Raw genomic sequence first — 20,986 nt, 5'->3', positions numbered from 1 at the left:
CAGAAAGGAATATCCTCGTGGCTGTTGAATTTTTACGGACGATCGAGATAATCTTGGAACTACATTTTTTACATTCAACTAGGAGTCTGTTTTGAAACTGGAGAAAACTCTCCAGTTTTAATTATTGACTCGTGAAGATCTTTTGAACCCGCTGTTGTCGTAAAACGTGATCGGGTGGTTTTAGGCTCGCTCGCTTGGTTGACATATGTCACCGTGTCCAACTGTGGATATCGATGCTCCAGATTTGTACAGACCGCTGCCATATAGCCAGAATATTGCTGAGAGCGATGTTAAACAACAACAACAACGACAATAACAGCAACACGAGACATTTAAACATTACTGAATTGATGTTTCGATGTGTCAGTTCAACGCAGATATCTGTTCGAAGATGCTTACCACTTTAATAAAGGGTCAAATTCGTTCTGAAAACTAAGAACCATAATGAAGACGGATATACGATTCAAACGCACAATGAGAGACGAAACTGTGAACAGTGAATTGCAGTGGCGAGGACGAGGTAATTAAACTGCGTTTGGACGGTAATACTGTATCGAGCAGTATAATAATAGTATTTGCTAAGTGGAAGAAAGAGACGTGTCTTAAGTAGTATGAAATAAATCATATGTCAGTGATTTAAGAGACACCACCACACCCAAAACACCCAACCAATCAACCAACCAGCCAAACAAAAGCAAACACACACACATACACACACACAAAGAAACAAACACACAAACAGCATTTATATTGCAAGCAAAGGCTATGTTGTTCCATTCAGTCGTAATCTTTCATGTGTTCCTGAGATTTGTTTAAACAGCCGTCGGTTGAGGTCTTCATAGCAAAGGGGCATTTCAGTTCTCTATGGAACAATTACGAATTTTGCAACTTCCCTATATTCCTTACAACCTCGCATGTGTCATGCATTTCCGTGTTGAAATACTGCATGGAATGGGCAACTGTTAATGGTTATCTCACTGGAGTAAAACCTCTTTTACAAGAACTAATTTCCGTATTCCTTACATCACGGATGTTTTTAGAGGAAGATCGTAAACATCGACAGATATAAAAACCCCAAAACACTGATAATGAATAGAACATTTGTCTTGTTTTGTCAATTAACTCGACAGTTGTTTATCTCGTCTTGTGGTACTTCACTATCATAAAAAATCATATTCGTCAGTCAACGATGGCAAGAAAAAACACACTTGTCCTCTCTTCACATGAAGTCTATCATTATTATTCCCATATCTACAGCGGATATGAAATTAATTCAGATAATGAGATATCACGTCATCCTGATGAAGAAGCTAATTGCGGCATATGTGTCCCCGAATTTAAAAAAAATGACATAATGGCTCATTGAATCTGGCACAATGACCATCCTGTGGTTGTAGGATGTAATGTCGGTAGGAGACATATCTTACAGATGAGGAGGCAGTTATAGAGGCATTCAGAAGGAGCTGCCAACAACCTTATCGTTCTATGCTGCCACCGTGATGTTCCTCAGTGGGATGATTGTGCAGACCTAGATGCCTGCTGCAGTCAAGGTAACTCTTTATAGTCAGCACCATAAAGATATAAACCCGTGTTTGTGGTTTGCATGTGAACAACATGACATGACTGGTAAGTAGACCTTTGTGAAAGAATATAGTGAAGACTTGCGAAATGTCCACACTTTCACACCGAAGTCGTATTCGTGATTTATTTTAGTTGTTAAAAGTTGAAATCAGCTATAATCACAATATATCATCTGGCGGCTGTTCGTATTCTTGTTACCCTTGACGAAATATGACATATGCACACCTTTGTCTTGTGATGATGGACGCTGAAGGTAGTCCACACTCATAACCTAACCACACTCCTATCTGTAATATTGCTTATGTAGCAGGTTTATTTGGGTGTGGACCAAGTGAGCAGTTCGGTTTAACACACCGAGTGTTTCTGGTTTATCATGGCGTGTCTGCTTGTTATAGGAAAAAAGGTCTGATGTGAAGCAGGTCCTAGACGTTTACTACTTGATGAAGCAGTTATTTTGTTGATAAACCTCGAGGAATCAGGGACTTAAAACGATGATTATGTATTTCTGGCACTCCTAATGGGGACAGTTGTGTACATCGTATATGAAGCATCTGAGACTTAGTTTTTTTGGTGAGCTAATTTTATATACTATTATTAGTTAACAGGTGAATACACGCTCCGTAAGGCCACTCGAGTAGACAGATGAATACATCTTTTGCAAAATCACGAAAACAGCCAGGTGAGCATACCATTTGCCATGTCACTGGAACAGCAAAGACGACTAACCGTTGGTCTTTTGGTGAGTAGGCAATTGTGTATACCATCCATCGTGTCACACATGTCATGCACAACGAGTAGCAGTGTGAATACAATTCAGTCAAGTTGCGCAAGTTACTACGTGAATATATCACCCGCCATGACTCACGAGAAACAAGCCGAAGCAATTTTCTTGCAGCATAAGCAGACTGGTGAATATACTCCTCGCAATGTAGCACGAGTAGTCTGGAGAACATACCATCATTAATGCCTTTCGAAAAACAAGTTGAATACTATTTAAGAGTCATACTATTTAAGAGGTGAACATACAATTTTTACAACAAATAATACCATCCTCACTTACAAAGTGCACACAAAGCATTCAAAAGTTGTTATCCTTTTGTTATATTATTACAGTGCATATATTTCCTCATATACTTTCATGTTTTTCAAAAATTATTCTTAACTAGGGAAATCCGTATGGGAGCAAGTTGCCGTGCATAGTGTATCTTGTTTATGACACAACAGCGTTAGGCAATTAGCAAACGCGTCCATGCCAGCCTTAGCTAATTAATCTAACATAAGGTCAAATGTTCAATGTACTTCATTGTTGATTTTTTAACACCTTCTCGAGAGGCATGACTAAGAGGGAACATTGAAGTGCCGAGTATACCGACTGTTATACATATGCCGCCCCTCATCATGTTTACTCGATGATAGATAACCTACTCCATCGCGTCCTCAGTATGTGATTATATCAGCAATGTGGCCACAGTTCCTTTACATCTCAGACGCGACCTTCATCAGGGTGATTGTGTAAATGTTGAGAAAGTATTTCAAATTATATTTTCAGATACGTTGATGAAAAGGGATACATAACATCTTAACCAGCTGTACATCACAGCCTTATAGTTAAAGTGAGTGAGGGAGTTTTGTTTTACGCCCCTTATTAGCAATCTCCCAGCAATATCGATGTCATGGCTGGGGACACCAGAAATGTTTTTTACACACTATACCCATGGGGGAATAGAACCCGAGTCTTCGGTGTGACGAGCTAACCCTCTAACCATTAGGCTACCCTACCGCCTATTCTAGATAATGTGTTATCTCATCACTTCTTTGAGACGCATATAGCTGGATCAGTAAGGAAGGAGATATGAATGAACAACTTCTCCGCAATGAGAGCGACATTTCCGTGAACGTTCTAAGTGACCCGATTTTCGTTTCAAAATGGGTTAATTTCAAATGCTGACTTTACATGTGTTTGTGACTTTTGCTGGGTCAGGATACGCTCATTTCGTATCATGAGATTTTGGAAGAGATGTTATAGAATAAGGAAAGGGTTTTAAATCTGGCTTTAATAAAATGATAAGTACCTTTCTAACTCCTGTCTTTATGATTTGTTTGTTTGTTGTTGTTTGTCTCACTTAAGAAAGTTTCAGCTATATGCGCGGTATGTGTATAATAGAGTCTGGACCACACAATTCAGTGATCAACATCAGGAACATCCGTCTACGCAATTCGGATACGATGACATGACATGACGTGACCACGTCAGCGAACCTGACCACTCGACACCGTTAGTCGCCTCTTATGAAAGGCGTGGGTTGCTGGAGATAAACTCTGGTCAAGATCTTCACGGGTCCTGTCGTTAAGAAAAACATCTCAGTCAAAATCTTCAGTTCTGTTTCTTCCAATCAATACGTGACGATAAAGCAACGGGACAACTTTGCCCGGTGAAGTCTTTAAACAACGTTCACACATGATTGTATTTTTGTATTATTTTCTTTTTAAAAATGCGGCGTAAACCGTACTCTTTCTTCACGTATGTCTGTGAAATAGGCCAATTACAGACCTGACATGCTGCAACTCGCCATTTCGACGATTAAGGTAAGCTAGATTTCCCTTTTCGTTTAGCTCACGGATCCTCGGGCTCAAAGCTGCAAGCGAAGTCTCGCGAGAAAAGCTATGGCAGCACGCCATGAGCACCAGTCAGACCCCTTCAAGCCGTTTACCACATGTATCTTAGTTTGTTTTCACTTGCCATTATTCGATGCATCCTCACATAAGCAAGAGACTAACGTCAAAACATATTGCCTCAAGATTTATTATGTACTTCCGAAGAGCGACAGTGTATAATAGAATGGCGTGTATGACTAAACGCTCAGGTGGCCTGACTGTTTATTACAATAGAAGTAATTAGCATATCATGTTCCATAGTTTACATGCCACAAACATGCCCAAATATGTTTAGCAACATAACAATGGGTGAGTTTTATAACATAACACGACACTTATTGTGGCTTCCTGTGTGGTTGTTATTCTGTTCGAGTACACAGGACTTTGAAGGTCTGTGTGGTACTTAGGTCCCACCTAATCTAGATTGTACAAGTGGCGGTTGCTCCGGGCCCGCTAGTCTACCTCTCAGACCCTTTAAAACGAAGTCCAACACATACCAAGAATGCCTGCAAGCTCCTGAAAATGAGCAAATATATTTGAACTTTCCTTTTCATTTAGTGGAAATATACATAACTATTTTAGGGTAACTTTATTTCGGCGATTGAATGTAGCCTTGGACAGATCATGAATGCCCTATTGGAGAACACCTGGTGACATTTCTATATATGTGAAAATATGAAACTGTCTAATCCACGCTGAAAAGTGTTCTTCAGGCTGTTGAAAAAGTAAGAAATTGTCGGCCAAGGAACACATTATTGAAAGATTTGTTGTCTAAAAAATTTGCTTATAGATTTAAAAATTAGAAAAATACCTTGTTCTTCAGGAACATCTGTAATATCTAGTTTCCAGACAAAATCGGAGGTTTCTCCAACAATATCGAATTGTCGGTCACTAACGTACAGAATTGTATCTTCAGAGACAGCGGAAGCTTCTCTGTTGTCTAAGACGCCACAGCTGGCAGGGTTTTTGTACCTTTGTCTTGCCTCAAGCTCAACCTAAGCACCAGCTGTGGTAGATGAACTTAAACAATTCATGTATATACGCAACGCAACAGCTACATGGGAATGCACATATCCTCGCAACAAACAAACAAGAAATCGTCAGTAACATTTCTCAAGGATCAAGGGTAAACGCGGGATCGAGTACCATATCCTGCCTGAATGTGGTGAGTGATCCCTTATCATTGGCTCCAGTAAATTAAGCGAGCAGTGGGATTGTCTGCTGGTTAAAGAGATCGCTCGTCACGTCAAAGACCCGGGTTCGATTCCCGACATGGGTACAATATGTGATGCTCATTTCCGATGTCCCGAGTCGTACATTGATGGAATATTACAAAATGTGTCAAAAGTGGCGTAAAACCCTTGCTCACTCCCTCAACTGAGACTCGCGTGGCCTGCTTTGCCGCAATCCGTGACCATAGTTGCCTCCTTTTGGCGTTCCAGAGTCTTATGACTGGCAGTTCAAATCTCTCCTAAATGTGGTTGTAGGCGTTCTCAGCGTCACCAATGTGGTAACATCCAAGACCTGCATCAGTTTGACCGTTCTTCCCTCGTCAAACAAATACGACATGATATAATGTTCAACGTGGTGTTAAATCAAACTCATTCGCTCACTTAATCCTACATTTGAAAAGAATTTACGGTTCACGAAAAGCCTACACATATTTTCCTTTCAAATCACATCTCAGCGATTAGGTTAGGACTAGGCTGCTTAACATTTCATCTGAAGGAATGAAACATCTATCGCACACGGTGATACTTTACTGAGACCTCATTTGGAACTGGATTATGTACTGTATTTCAAACAGGTTCGGTTAGCAGCGTGAGTAAGTGACTGGAGGAAACCAATTACTTGAGACTTCAATCCCCACTCCTAACCACGGAAGAGTGAAATAAGGTGTCTTGAATTATCTGTGATTGAGCTACTTAACCTTCCTGCCTGTCACCCAGTTATCTCTCCGTCAGGAAATAACCCACCAGTTCAGGCAACTGCAATGTCCCAAATGGCCCTTGCATCGCTTACAGCTCAGTGCAAGAATTGTCTCATTTGTTACAACTGTCGATATTACGGCAAACAGTTGTCGTTCCTAAAAGCAAACTGTGAGATCAAATTACATTAAACACTATTGACCCCACCATTCATGTCTTTAAGTGTGTTCTTGCCCTGCGGTCTGATTCTTTGTACATGTGTAATATGTATGACCATGGCTGTCACATGGTCTTGATCACTCATGGTAGTACTTTTTTTGTAGTGGTCTTTGCGCTATCATCTCTATAAATCAGTTAACAAATCCTTAAACTTTGTTGTTCTGTATTTTCAGAACAGCTGAATAACCTCAGTTCATGCAATGCTGATACAGCGTTGCCTGTATTGATGTTAATGAGCTATTGAAGTCATCACAGAGTGAGATCTTGTCATTGAAATAAACATATTGTACAGAAAACAGTTCTAAAGTATGATGAATAGGAGCCCAGAGACGTTCTTCATTTTCAGAAACAGTGGTCACCTAGAAATGCTACATGCATATACCATGCTTTCTTGGATGTATTTGTTTCGGTTATAACATTTTTGCTCGGGTCATCACTGAACACTTGGGTTTCATCATGGTACAAGAAAGAATAATAAAGGTAAGTCCCGCTATTGCCCTCGGAGCTTTAAAAACTGCCTTGCAAGAATAAGGAGAAAGAAAGAGGGCGAGATAGAGAGAGACAGAGAGAGAGAGAGAGAGAGAGAGTGAGAGAGAGATGGGGAGAGACAAACAAACAAACACGCAGGCACGCACGCGCACGATCAACTTGCCACTAATTGAAACATTTGAAAAAAAATATTTTGGATATAATTTCAGGTAGCTATCACAGTTATCTGTATCAAAGTTGAAAGACTATTTTTGCTACGAAAAAGATAGTTGATCCGTGCTGGAAACACTGTTATCGTAGGATCAGCGGTGCAAGATAAATCACAACCCACGTTTGCTTCAAAGTTGGAACAGCAGCTGTCAAGACTGACTACATATGTTTTCAGATATCCCAGCTGACGACCAACGTCGGCCACAAACAGACTGTTTATACTGTCTAATGGAACTGTCAGGTCCTTTCAGTGGAGACTAACTCACACCTGTAAACAACTTGGCTACTGATGTTTGTTTGTCCATACATGTTTATAACTGAATGTACAGCCTAATACGTGAAACAACCAAGAGAGGCTTAAGTTATACCCAAAGTAGCAAATATATTTGATAATACTGGACTACTATATAGCAACATTCAAATACATTAGAAAATGTTCCATGTTTGAACGATGCATGTATCAGGATAGAGTGGAAATGACTGAATACACGGCTCTGGAACCTTTACCAGCCTTGAATCCATGTAAATGTATATTTACTGAGGAATGTTCCTGTTTGTAAATACCAATTTAAGAAAACATACATGCATACACACAAGCACCAGAATCGTCAAAAGCATTAATCCATCAATTTATCCACACATACATTCGTACGTACGTACGTACCTACCTACCTACATGCATACATGCATACATGCATACATGCATACATGCATGCATACATACATATATACATACATCGTCCTATAATTAAATTTGTGAACATACCTAATTAAACATAGTGACAATTTACAACAATTACATTACATTTACACAAACATACAATAATGGTATATGCAGATAACAGTATTCTTGTAAGAGTTAACCTACAACCTGAAACAGAGTGAATTATTCATTCATGCTTCATTCTGGGCTTGTATTCAAACCAGTGATCTGCTGGGATTAAGAAGTACTCTAATGGTTCTTTGATAACGGGCGTCATATTCCACCAGTAGACTATCGCCCATATATCCTCTCTACGTAAAAATGGTTTATATCTCTAGGTGGAATTGTGGTAGAGAGATTAACCGACATACGTCACAAGTCAATCCATGCCTGAACGTGCCCCCAACTTGAAATTTAAGAAAAGACGATATATATGTATATCACTGTCTACACACTAGGTATTGTAACCTCAGATTGAGGGATAGAATAAGACTGGCACATCCATTTCTAGGAAGGTCTGCTTTTTGCGGCATCTTTGTTTCAGTGTTATAAAAGACCACAAAAGTATAAGAGAAGCATGTGAGTTGTCGGTGGTAAATCTGTTCTACGTGTATATATATGAAAACGACTTCACTATGTGTTTCTACATGACATCTGACGAAAGTGCACCATAGCGTACATACATCATGAGGCTGTGACACAAAATGCTACAATGACAAGACCAGAAATAGTAATCAGATTTCACCTGTGTCTAAGGGACCGACGCGTTGAAATTATGGCTCTGAGGGTTGTAACGGATAGGAATTAAAATGAAATAGAATCTGATATATTTTTTTTTCTCCAGAATTTTCCAACAGAGTCCAACAGCAGATTGGACGTGTTCGATGTTCATCATGAAAGTCAATGGAATTTGGGTAGGCATGAGTACTTGCACCCTAAGTCCCTTACGGGAAGAAACCGTATCCTTGAGGTGAATTTATGTTTTGTCTCAACGGAAAACATCACCAAATACCCTTCATTCACTGTATCCCGACTCGGAAGGCTGGCCGAAATTGTCAACGTTTAACGTTCCTTCAGTGTTCAGTTGAGAAATAACGTTAACCTCACAATGGTGGTGTTAAAGGAGGCTCGTGGGACCATATGTACAATGAAAGCTGCTGTTAACTTTCATTAACGTACCACGAAACACGAGATTGCAGTCGTCATACACTGTCTCCTCTACTCGGGTGGAGGATTGAAATGCTGCGGACACTAATTCAAAGGGTCTCCCTGGTTGTAAGGCTTGGTATTGCAAAAGGTTTTGAATTTCAGTGTCATGTGTTTGGCAAAATCGCTACCAAGAACGTTACAACGACAGGTGTGCCCAGCACCTTCTTCCACGAAGTGATGACAACTCTATCAATATCGTAGGACCTCAAAACCCGTGGTGGAATCGGTAATCAGCAACTGATCCTCAGATGGCCAGGCTCGTTGACGTGCTTGACTCATTGTATCCATTTGCACGAATCGTTGATCATGTTGTTGATCTGATCACTGGATTGTCTGGTCCATACCCGATCATATACAGTCCGCCGCCATAAACTGAATATTGTACAGGGCGGTGTGGAACTTGAAACCAACCAAAGTAAACCCCCAATGACTATTAACGATGGTTTTAGCACTGAAATCGCTTTATGAAACAAACCTTTCGACCAGGTCGAAATGCAATGGAATCTCCGATCTCCGATTAGTACTTTGGCTTCTGTTTGTCTATCAAAGTTTGCTGTAGTAAGTTACAGATGAAGTTTCACCTCCTTTTCGTGGACCGATGAGTTGAAATTATGGTCTTGTAGGCTGTGGTACAATGGAATTAAAAAGAAATAGAATCTGCTTTAAAATTTTCGCTTTTCTCTAGGACTTTCCAAGAAATTCCAACAGCAGACTGGACGTGTTTGATGTTCATCATGACAATCAGTGGAATTTGGGTAAGCATGCTTACTTGCACCCCAGGCTCTTTACGGTGAAGGAACCGTAGCGAATTTATATTCAACGGAAAACATCACTAACTCGGAATCTTTCGCCCTAGTCGGAATCCAACGGATTCTTCGACCTCACTGTTTTGTGTACTTTGGCTTCTGTTTGTCGATCAGTTTCGTATACTGAGTTACAGATAACATTGAAACCGGAACGTCATCGCCAATATTACACCCATCTGTTTAATCTAGAGGCCTAAATACTACAACCACTCTTTTTTGGTCAATATTATCATGACGCTTAACAATACAGAATGAAAATTAATGACTTTTTCGCTTCCGTCTGATATGATCTTGTTGATATAAATGATGCCTTTTGGAACGTTTTCTGTAACGCCCATTCGTAATAACGTTGTTTTTGATGTTCATTACGCGTTCGCGTAGAATAAACATTTGGGTAACATTTTATCTGATAACAATCACTGGAACTATCCATGTATTGCAGGTATCAAATGACACTGACTGTCTGGCTATATCACGTCGTAGAATAGTAATTCTCGACATGGATACCGTTCTATGTATCGATGATACTGATTACAGCAGGGACATGGGAATATTACTACAATGATCATGATTTATGTTAAGAGATGGTGGCTTTTGCATTGAGAAGTCGCTTAACTTTTATCAGGCAATAATCAGAGCTGCCTACCTTAACCTTCTGATACCTTCCCCAGTATTCCACTAACCTAGATAGTCCTTGTGACGTTGATCGCCTCCGTGACCTACTGGAAGGAGCGTCGGCCCCTAGAGCGGAAGGTCGGTGGTCCGATCCCCTGGCCGCCTCATACCTAAAAACGTCACAGTAAACTCCGGTCATAACGAACTCAGAGGGCATCTTATTTCAGTTCGTTATATCCGAAGTTCGTTATAAGCATTTCCACTCAAATATTTATGGGCCCGGTATCCCAAAACAACTCGTTTTATCCGCTGTACACGATATGAGGGAAGTAAAACAAGGGCTGGTCGACTCATCATAATTTGTTTTGGCGTTGTATTCATTTATTCAGAGGGAGAGTAAAACAAAACCACCTTACGTTCTGATTGGTACAAACAGTCACAGCCATATTCATTTGGTTTTGAACGCAGCGCTTATCCCTATTTCATCATTAAAAATGGCATACATTTACATGTTTCGCAATGGCATCATGTCGAAGAGCAGATATGCGTGGTGTATCGTTTCTGTCAACACAATACCATTGCTTATATTTCGCAACAGCCTTTCAACTTTTCTTTTACATTTTTTTACATGTGTCTGCATTTAGCTTTTAACTGTAGAGATCTCGGAGCCGATGTGAAGACAATTGTCGGTAACTAGAACAGTATGTTTTGGACACATGACATAAACATGTACATATCCTTTAACACCAGATTGCATGAATGAAGTTGCTACCAATTAACAATGGTATTTCGGCAACCTACTTGTAGCAGCCTAATTGGCTCAGCTGTGAAGCAAGATGTCATTTTTACCATGTGTATCTACAGACACAGCAGTATATTATTGTCACATGACATATATTTGTATATAGTCTTCAACACCTGGTCGCTTGAATATAGTTGTTTCCAATTAACCAAAGTATTTCGGTTACCTATAGAGATCAGATTTGGCACACGTGGAAAGCAACATGTTATTCACATCTTGCGTGTGACCACAACCCAAGAGAAGGATAGAGTATGGACAAAAATGCCTAATTTATCTACATAGCCATCAACACCTGGTTTTAGTTGCTTCCAATAAGTTACAGAGATACTGTGGTTGCATATATGTGGTATCATCTGTCACAGATAGTGTGAGTATCTATATTACATCAGAATAGTATGTTATGGACGAGCGACATATGTACATAACCAGCAATACCTTGTGTATTAACCAATTAACATAGGTGTTTCGATGACTTACATCCCGAAGCTGGTGTGGAACAACTAGGACACATATGTGGGTATATAATGGATAGACATGACAGACAATGATGAACAATATGTTCACAGACAGCGACACCTAGCTTCATTTATATGCTTGCTTCCAGTTAACCAAGGTATTTAGGTTACCTCTGGAACATACGTGACTTGATATGTCATTCCCATCTTATGTGTGACTACTAACCAACTAAAGAATGGATACATGTCCTTCATTTGTCCACAGCCTACAGCACCTGGTAGCATATGTTCGGATGCTTTCAGTTTGATGGCCAAATGCAGAAACTGTTTTCAAAAATATCACTTTCATTTTATGTGTAACAACAAAGAAACAATCCTTGTGTGTGTGGAAACTGGACACTAGAAACTTGGTCTTCATAGATTAATGATACCAGTGTGTTGATTTCTTTCTAGGAGTATTTGTTTTCCATAATGATAGTTAATGCTATAGACATCTTCAATGATCGGATGCAGTCAATCATCAATGCATTTTGGTAATATGAAAGCAATATGATCTCTTTGACGATGCCGTTATATTTCACAGTATATTCATAAACTTGCTTCTTACTCCTACGCTGTTCGGATGCAGTCAACCATCAACGTCTTTTTGGTAATATGAAAGCAATTCGAATCCTTTGTTAAGGTTGTTATATTTTACAATATATTCATAAACTTACTCTTACTTCTTCGAATGCAGTCAGCCATCAATGCCGTTTGTTTAATATGCAGGCAGTTTGATTCCATTGAAAAAGCGGTTTCATTTTACAGTATATTCATAAACTTACTTCTTACTTCTTGAATGGTTGGATGCAGTCAACCACCAATGGTAATACGAAAGCAATTTGGTTCCCTTGATAAGCTTACTCGAGTGAAACAGTATGGTTCTATTGCTATCTCCATAAACCAATTTGCATTAAATGTTTAAATGAACAGATCTGTGGTAATTCAATGATCTCCATACCAAAATCTTGTAACACATCAACGCAAGATGATAATCAGTCTTGATTAACTGTCATCAAGCATCAATGATGAGAAGAAGGGGGTGGGGGTGGGGGTGGGGATGGTATTAATGGATAACTTAAAGTCAGTGAGGATACAGTACTCTCCACAGTGGAAATTGCATAAAGCAAGGCGTGTTTGTTTTGTTGGATTCAACCCACGCAGTAGTACGTGGCACACCACGATAGGTCATACACATTTCAGTCTTCACTGGACAATCGAATGGAAGGCAGAAGCCCCAATGATATTAATTACTTGCGTGTTTCTCAGTCTAATGGATTACAATTACATCACCATAGTTTATCAAATACTGATTAGATTTGACACTCTACTGATCACCCGTGAACCTTGCCAATGCATAATAAGAGTAGTAAATTTCAAATCAATTACAATAATTAACTCTACCAAGTGAGTAATTGCATGACTCAGGACAGCTGGTAAAACTCTAGGTAATAAATGGTCATGCAATAGATTTTATCTGCACAATATGACGTTCGACCCGGGCGAGTGATCCGAGACTGTTTTATTGTCGGTCTTATTGTAAACGTAGGAAGTAGTTTTGTTTGGGCAACACAATGCCTAATTCTCTATGCAATGGGCAAAGCAATATTGTTATGATAATGTGTAAAAACATCTGAATTTTTCTCTAATGGCAATTTGGTTCTGGTCTTTTGTGCTGACATTGAACGATTTGGTTATTAGATTCAATATCTGACAGGAGTCTACTTATAAATCTTCATTACAAATGTATTTCCTTGTCCTAATGACTGTATTGTGCTATTCCTTGCATACAAATAATAGGCCCGTAATTTCCTTTAATAAATAGTGTCTATCATATCGAAGTGCTATGGTGCAGCACTGTCTGAAAACAAACGGGGACACATATATTTACAAAAGTAATAACGCCTTGCTGGCAGTGAAACCTGTTTTTTCCAGATACACTGCTTTCCAAACAACTACTACAATGACCATCAACGTATACCGTTAAAAGAACTTGTAACATGACAGATTAACCACAGTTCTATGAGAAAACTGGTTTCATGACAAAATATCATATGAAATACAATAGGCCTTCTTAACATTTAGATAGATTTTATATAAATGTGCATTTGGTTTAGAAATGCAGATACATATCTAATACATACGTGATACTTAGAAGGTAATTTATACTGAATATCAGAAGACACGCAACTCTGTTTTTGTCATGCTCTTTATTCGAAGACATAGACATTACCGTTTACGTTTAGGAAATTTTATTTTTTAAACTTGCGTTTCTTTTGCTATTCAGTATATATGACCCCTATGAATTAACGCTGGCTATCATCACATGATATTAAGACCTGCCTGAAACAAAAGAGGGAACAATCCCATCCAGCGACTTTCCTATCAGTTACAGCTTAAGGTTAACAACGTATGAAACTTTCGTTAGTCCAGTTAATAGAAATATCTGGACATCATTTCTGTTTCAACCAATTAGGATTTGTGTTCAACCATCAGCAACAGCTCTGAAAGTATCTCCGCCATCCCCTAAACAATAAAACCTCAGCAATTGACACGTCTTTTGAGCAAAAACAATCGATATAAACAAAAGATGCCTGGTAATGCGTTTTCCAAGATTTCGTTCTGAGCCCAAACAATCATCAAACCGACACTGCTTTCGATTCTGGTGATCCAACTTTAGTATCAGAGTCGATATATGGCCCTGAAATCGAAGTAGCTGCCAACATGTTTGATGGATGTCCACATTTCGAACCAACTTGATTATTGTTTATTCGACATTGAGCTTATCGGTTTCTTATGCAGCTTTCACTGTCACAGTTTACGTTTGTACTTAACACGTATTTTTCAGATACTTTTAGATCTTTGGTAGTGTGATCCCTAACATTATCGTGGATGAAGGACAAAATACGACTGATTGTTTTTTATGGTTATTGGAAACAGAAAGGAAGTACAGAAGGCATGATGCAGCTGTTAGTATGCGATGCGGACTTCAGAACAATGTCCTATCGGTATTGGAATTCCTGGTCATGTTTGTTTCAGAGCTTTGCATGAACCAGCGTTCCTTGACGTGTTTCAGCCCTCAATACGACATCAAAGAAAGGTGACCCACGTTTACGGCCTGTCTTACATTCCAGATTGAAACTGGTTCCATTTCACGAAAATCTGTTTGGCCATATTTGTCGAATTTTATCATGTTTTATGCAATTCCTTAGTTTTTTCTTTGTTTCCTTGCCTTAAAAAGATTGACGAACAAAGCAACTGCATTTTGTCATCATATATGAGTAAAAAAGCAGTTGTTACCAGTATAATATTTCAACATATGACCTCCTTCCCGTGTGTATGTTGTCATTGTCTGTGAACGATAAACTGAAGTGATTTCTTGATACACCCTGCAAACGTATTGTGGAATTTGAGAAAAATGATTGAAATAAAGTAATAAGAAGTTGGGTCGTGGTAGTGAGGTCAGAAGGCATGCAACATAATATGGTCTCAGTTTGAATTCACGTAGTCCTAAATGAAGACAATATGAGTCAAGCTATGCTGTCTAAATGTGTTACAGTAAATGGAATAATATATATCACTTTAATTGTAATAACATGTTTGTTTATTAACGATATCTGAATGAAAGGTTATTTTATCTTTATGTTCATCCGTATCAACCAAATGTTCTTGTGTCTTGCTTTTATACTATTTTTTATACAGTAAAACAGTGTTGTGTCGGTGAATGGCTCTACGATATTACTTCTGGTTATGCGAGATTCGACACAACACAAAAGAGAAATCAAAGAGGGAATACGCAACTACCAGCTTTTTATTCGAGACAAATTAACGTTCGACACATAAAACGTTCGACACTTAGGTGGTTGTATAAATGTGTTTAAACGACAAAAGTAACATCAGTTCATTGTCCCAGCACACGATTCAATACACAATCGCCTGACAACCAGTGCTTTAAAAGAATCATTATCTGTCTGTGTCTCCTGAATTAGACCACGACAGGGCAGGACACCACTATTTTTCAGTTATCCATTCGTATAATTGCCACCGCTGTACTGCCCCCTGTACTGCCCTGTACGCCCAGTGGAAACATTTGGCCGGATAATCGAGCCTGGTTATTCTCTGCATTGATGTTTCATATTTAGCTGTTGCAAGCTGTTCATCTGAACCCCATGTAGCTGGTAGACGTCTCCAGTGATGCGTCTGAATGTATACTGTGGTAAAAGTTAGTCGGATGAGTAAGCTGAATACAAAAATAGTGGATTCTGGTTCGTGGGTGCGGAATAATGTATGGCATTATGCTCACTGACTTGAGATAAAAGCCATCATTATATTTCTGGCACTGAGTCTAGACTTAGCTTTGTTGAGGAATGTTATGTTTTCTATATAATAAAACTATTTCACATGGCTTTAGAGTAAACAGTGTGCAGTAAAGCATCACTTATACGTAACATCTGATGGCTATGATAAAAGTCATTAATACGTACCATTCGGACCTACAGTAAAGACTGTCAGTCTTATCATTTCATTAACGAATCCACATCTCTAAGCCGAATAACACGTTGTTCTTAGGTGAGTTTGCGAAGTCTGGATCCAATGGCATTTAACATCTCTTTAAACGCAATCCAACTGCAGCGGCACAAACAGTTGATTTTACAATGTTCTCATTACTGTAACTATGTCTGTCTGAATCATCTCAAAGCATACACACAGTACGTAGACTGCAATAAACCATTGTTTCCCGCCCTACGATTTCTTTAAATCATTCCAATATGTACGTAAACGTAAAACAGTCAAGAAAGCGAACGCCTGGATGGTACCGACGGAATGGACATACCTTCTGTGTTGAAGACAAAACTAAGATTAGTAGCTCAGACGAAAGTCGTCATATTGTAATACGCTGTTGCCCGATAGGGAAAAACACATGTTCATATCTGTACAAATGAAGCCACAGGGATCAACAGCTGATAGAGGAATCTACTTCAGCGGGCCACTGATATGTCTTTTGCTGTCGACAGCCGTGTGCTGTTTTGATGTCCGTATGCTGATATGCGTCAGATATGCACAGTGGGTCCATCTGGATCTGACTTTACGTTCGTAATCATGTATCATGTGTGTTTGCTGAAAATTTAAGCTGAGCTTTAAGTCTTTGAGAATAAAAACGTCAAAACCCTTCCCAAAACCGAGCAACTTCTCAACAAGAGTCAAGAGGCTTTTTGCTTTCTTGATAAACGGAACATTCTCGGTTGGAAACTTGATTTAACCCATTTATCATTTTCAGATGTTTTGAATGTATAGTTTGGTTTGTATATATGATATTACATTGATGTTATTATAAATATGTGAGTCAATCGTACTGAACAGTATTTGAGTATGTCAAAACCAAATGTGACGAAACCCAGGCCGTAGAAGGTTACCATTTGGAGAACACATTAGGTTTTGAGAAAATCTGATGAAGTTCGAAAACGCGATCTGCTTAGTCTGACAAGTGAAAGAGACGCAACCATTTAAAGCGTAAAAGATCACGAGACTCCACGTGGACGTGTCTGAAAAAAGTTAGTGTTAAATGTTAATACCGGATCTCTATTTATGTAAGGTGTACTGGTAAACAGTTTACAGAGAGCTGTCTACTATGGATAGACCTCCGTCGCTGGAACTCTTGTCTCACAAGGTGGATAAAAATACTACGATTATGGCCCTAGAAGTATAGATATTTAAGTGTTGGCACTTTATACGAAACCACACAGAACCGATAGGAGATACAGCAACGAGGCGCCATCGGTGACCCTGCACAGTAGCTAAGTGGCAAACGAGAAGGGCAATATTTTAAAATGCGTTCTACCAACCAAAATAGAAAAGCTTGAGCGGATTTATGCCTGATCACATTTCTGACAAATCTGATCTTTCCTGTCTTCGTGCAATACAAAATTTAACAGAGCGTATGTTGTATGGAATTCTCAAACCAAGCGTGTATTTCTGACCCATCTGTTGCCAATATGAAGACCACGGGACGCTTGGCTTGGAATGTGCAAAGTATCAATAGTCATCAGAGAAACGTCAGCATCCGTGTTCTGGCAAACATGTTCTTATCATCTCGATTGTCATTTAAACGACCCTCCTTAACGCGAGAAGAACACAGGAGGGCTGATAACCCCCTCACTAGATGATAGACACCAACGAGAAGACAGCTCCATGAAGATAGCGCACATTCATCCCACAGACCAGTAGTTAAAAGGTCGTTTATCTTTTTCTTTTTTTAAACGACGAAAATAGCAAATGTACGCCTGGAAAATGCATTTTAATTTAACCATATGTTAGGGTTATGTACTCAGCGAGTCTGTATCACTTAAAGATGGGTTAAGCCTAAGCCAAGAAATACATTATAAAGTTGACTGAACGACTTGGTACTTGCTCGGTTGGGAGAAGCATTAAAGAAAATGTTTGGTTTTTTTGTACTGTAATTATATCCTTCCGAAAGTAAGCAATGATTTTTGAAAACGACAAAGGTGTTTCTTAATTTGTATCCCAAATGCACATTTTCAACATTTAAGTCGTAAACATTCCTCCTGATAATTTGATGCATGTTGTTTAAGATTACATTACGTGAACATGATTGTATTACTTGTATACTGACGCATATCATACGTATGTTTATCAACACGAGTTTGTGATTTATATCGACACATCACAGACTTGGTGTCCCAGTTCAACAATGGTAGTAGTTATATCATCCGCAGCGATATTGAAATGGTCAATTTTCCAGACAGGATTGTCTCCATCTAAGCTCTACTGTGGTAATGACGCTATTACAGATATAATTAGAAATGAAACAGAATCTCACTATTTCAGGAACTACGGAAACAGGCGAGCAGCATAATTGATTTCCAGATTAAATCCATGCATCTCTTTAATAAATAAGGTAATCAATGAAACAAAGAACTGCATTCATAACGTTTGCTTTAAGAATGAACGGTGTTCATTGCTAATTCTTTCCGAAAGGATCAGCAAAAATAATGATGACCAAATTTACGTACTGGTGGAATCTAGGATTGCGTGCGTGTGCCAGATGTAAATGATGGATAAATACTTTTATCCACAAAGTCAGCTCGGTATTTTCTTGTAATGCAGGGGATTACAATCACATGGACGTTCTTGGCTATTGATTTTCAGGTATAATTGCAATTTTGATCCCAAATGCGGTTAGTGGATTGCTGTAAAAAACCATTGGGTTGGGAGTGCAAATATTCATTATTACTCCATCTGTTTTATGTAGAGATGGCTAAAGGTATTCGAGGGAACGAAAAGACTTAACACAGATATGTATTGACTTAGGGTCTTAATGGGCTATTTTAGTACATGTGTGATGGAAACGAAGGCCCAGCAAATATTTCATATGAAACGTACTCTGCTATTACCGTAGGTTCAGTTAAATAAAGGGTTTGTACTCGGGAGACCTGAATTACCAGACGGACAGATGTGTGGTTGCCTCCTTATTCTCCTTAGGTAAATTTGACATTCCCACTCGGTTACACATACAGCATAATTGTACAGTTACGTAACAGAGTAATATTATCCTGAGTATTGTGGATCTGAATGTCAGTTTGATATGACATCTGAAAAAGATAACCTGACAGTACGAACAATAGTTACAAAGCATTGTGTAGCCTAAGCCGACCTCGTTGGTCAAGTGGATTAACCGTCCATCAAGAAAGAATGGCTTGGTGGTTCGATCCATACTGAAAGAGAGTGAGTGAGTCTAGTTTACGACACTTTTAGCAATATTAAGGAATAGCATGGTGAGAGACGCCAGAAATGGAACGATGTCACTAATATTACGCCATGCCATTGTCCCACTGAAAGACCTCAAAAGACCAAACTTGTTGCAACTCTGCCTGGAGCTCCACATCCAAGGGCTCCAGTCAAAATGCTCTGAATACGGATTTGGGTATCCACTTTTAAATACGGCCTGGTATGCCAGTGAGCAAACATTAAGAAACGAAACATCAACCGGGGCTTGTACAAGCATCAATGTACACGTGCATGTGTGCGCTACATAAGTGCAATAATCGTGAATGGGACTTCCAACTTAATTACACTTCCGCCTCGCAGCATGTTTTACAACGAGGCCGTTGTACTTCCTTTTACAGGCCTATACGATTATAACAAATTTAAAGGGATCAGCAATCAATAATATACACCTAGTGGCCTGGACCAAAAGAAACAGTTGGTTATATCCGTCAGTTCGTTATAAGCGCGTTCATTATAAACGTTCTCATTTATATTCCTCTCTGCACCTTTATACAGACCTTGCCCCGAATATAACATCCGTTGTGAATGCTAAAACACTAAAGTAAATGTGAAATAAGGTCTATACAACAAACGTTATGGATAGCAGCTACTTTTCTTTCTGAGGGCAACGTTTCGATTCAGACCCCTTTGCCTTTGAAAAGCATAAATGGTTGACAACGGTACAAGAATCGGTATAGAAACGTTGCTCTCACGAAAAAAAAAGAAGTTATTGTCCCAAAAGTTTGTTCTCTATTGCGCTTCCCAGCTTCTAAAATGCCACTCAAAGAAGCTTCGTCATTCCCTGTTTCACAACCGTTATGATACATCGGAACTGTTTGTCGTTTTAATTCATCTACATAGTCCTCATAAACTGAAGGTTATGAAGATCCCACGTCATCAGGGTTCTGGATCCAGCATTTTCAATGGTTTGAATGAAAGCGTTTGAACATGAAATGGTACGCCGGTTCCCACCAATACATCTCCGTGTTAGTTCATTGTGCTGAAGTGACATTGTCAGTACTTATTGATATGGCTTATTGATATGGATAACTGTGAAGAACGGAGATTGTACGAGGAATTTCACTTGGTTCAGCATCTTGACGTGAAAGCCGCTAGTCAGCAGCAGTCTAACTACTCAGATGTGTCAGTATCTTGCATACACCCTGGCTTGAGCTCAAGGGCTAATTGGAAACTACAGAAAGGGTATATCACACTGTCTGTTGGGTATACACAGATTTATGTTATCATTATTTGATGGATCTTCTAGTCTGACAAACAAAATTCTTAAATGGTTGGAGATAAGCAGCAAACTGTAAATCACCGAGCATTACTCACAGCCAGCCATTTCGGATTATGTGTAACATATGCATATAACTGGCCATTCACCGATTGTTTAGACCTGAAAATCCAAGTGTATACTGGAATTAGTAACCTAATCACAGTTTAATGTATAGCCCTAGAATGTACGATTACATTATTGTATAAAATGC

The 20,986-nt window shown here is 39.1% G+C and overlaps 1 protein-coding gene across 3 annotated transcripts in view; it reads right to left on the bottom strand.

The window, feature by feature from the left end:
- LOC137274251 (glycine receptor subunit alpha-1-like) overlaps positions 1 to 20,986 on the bottom strand; it is a 69,706-nt gene that overhangs the window by 31,577 nt on the left and 17,143 nt on the right. The window contains exon 2 of one of the 3 annotated variants that reach the window (XM_067807342.1): positions 10,484 to 10,585. The exons of the other annotated variants lie outside the window; for them this stretch is intronic. Coding sequence (XP_067663443.1) covers positions 10,484 to 10,585 — 102 coding nt within the window. The remainder of the gene's footprint in view (positions 1 to 10,483; positions 10,586 to 20,986) is intronic. 3 annotated transcript variants of the gene reach the window in all.

The sequence above is a fragment of the Haliotis asinina genome, chromosome 2 (assembly GCF_037392515.1).
Source record: "Haliotis asinina isolate JCU_RB_2024 chromosome 2, JCU_Hal_asi_v2, whole genome shotgun sequence".
Lineage (NCBI taxonomy): Eukaryota > Metazoa > Mollusca > Gastropoda > Lepetellida > Haliotidae > Haliotis > Haliotis asinina.
Note: the sequence above shows the minus strand (reverse complement) of the source record. Positions and strands in the feature narration are given on the sequence as shown.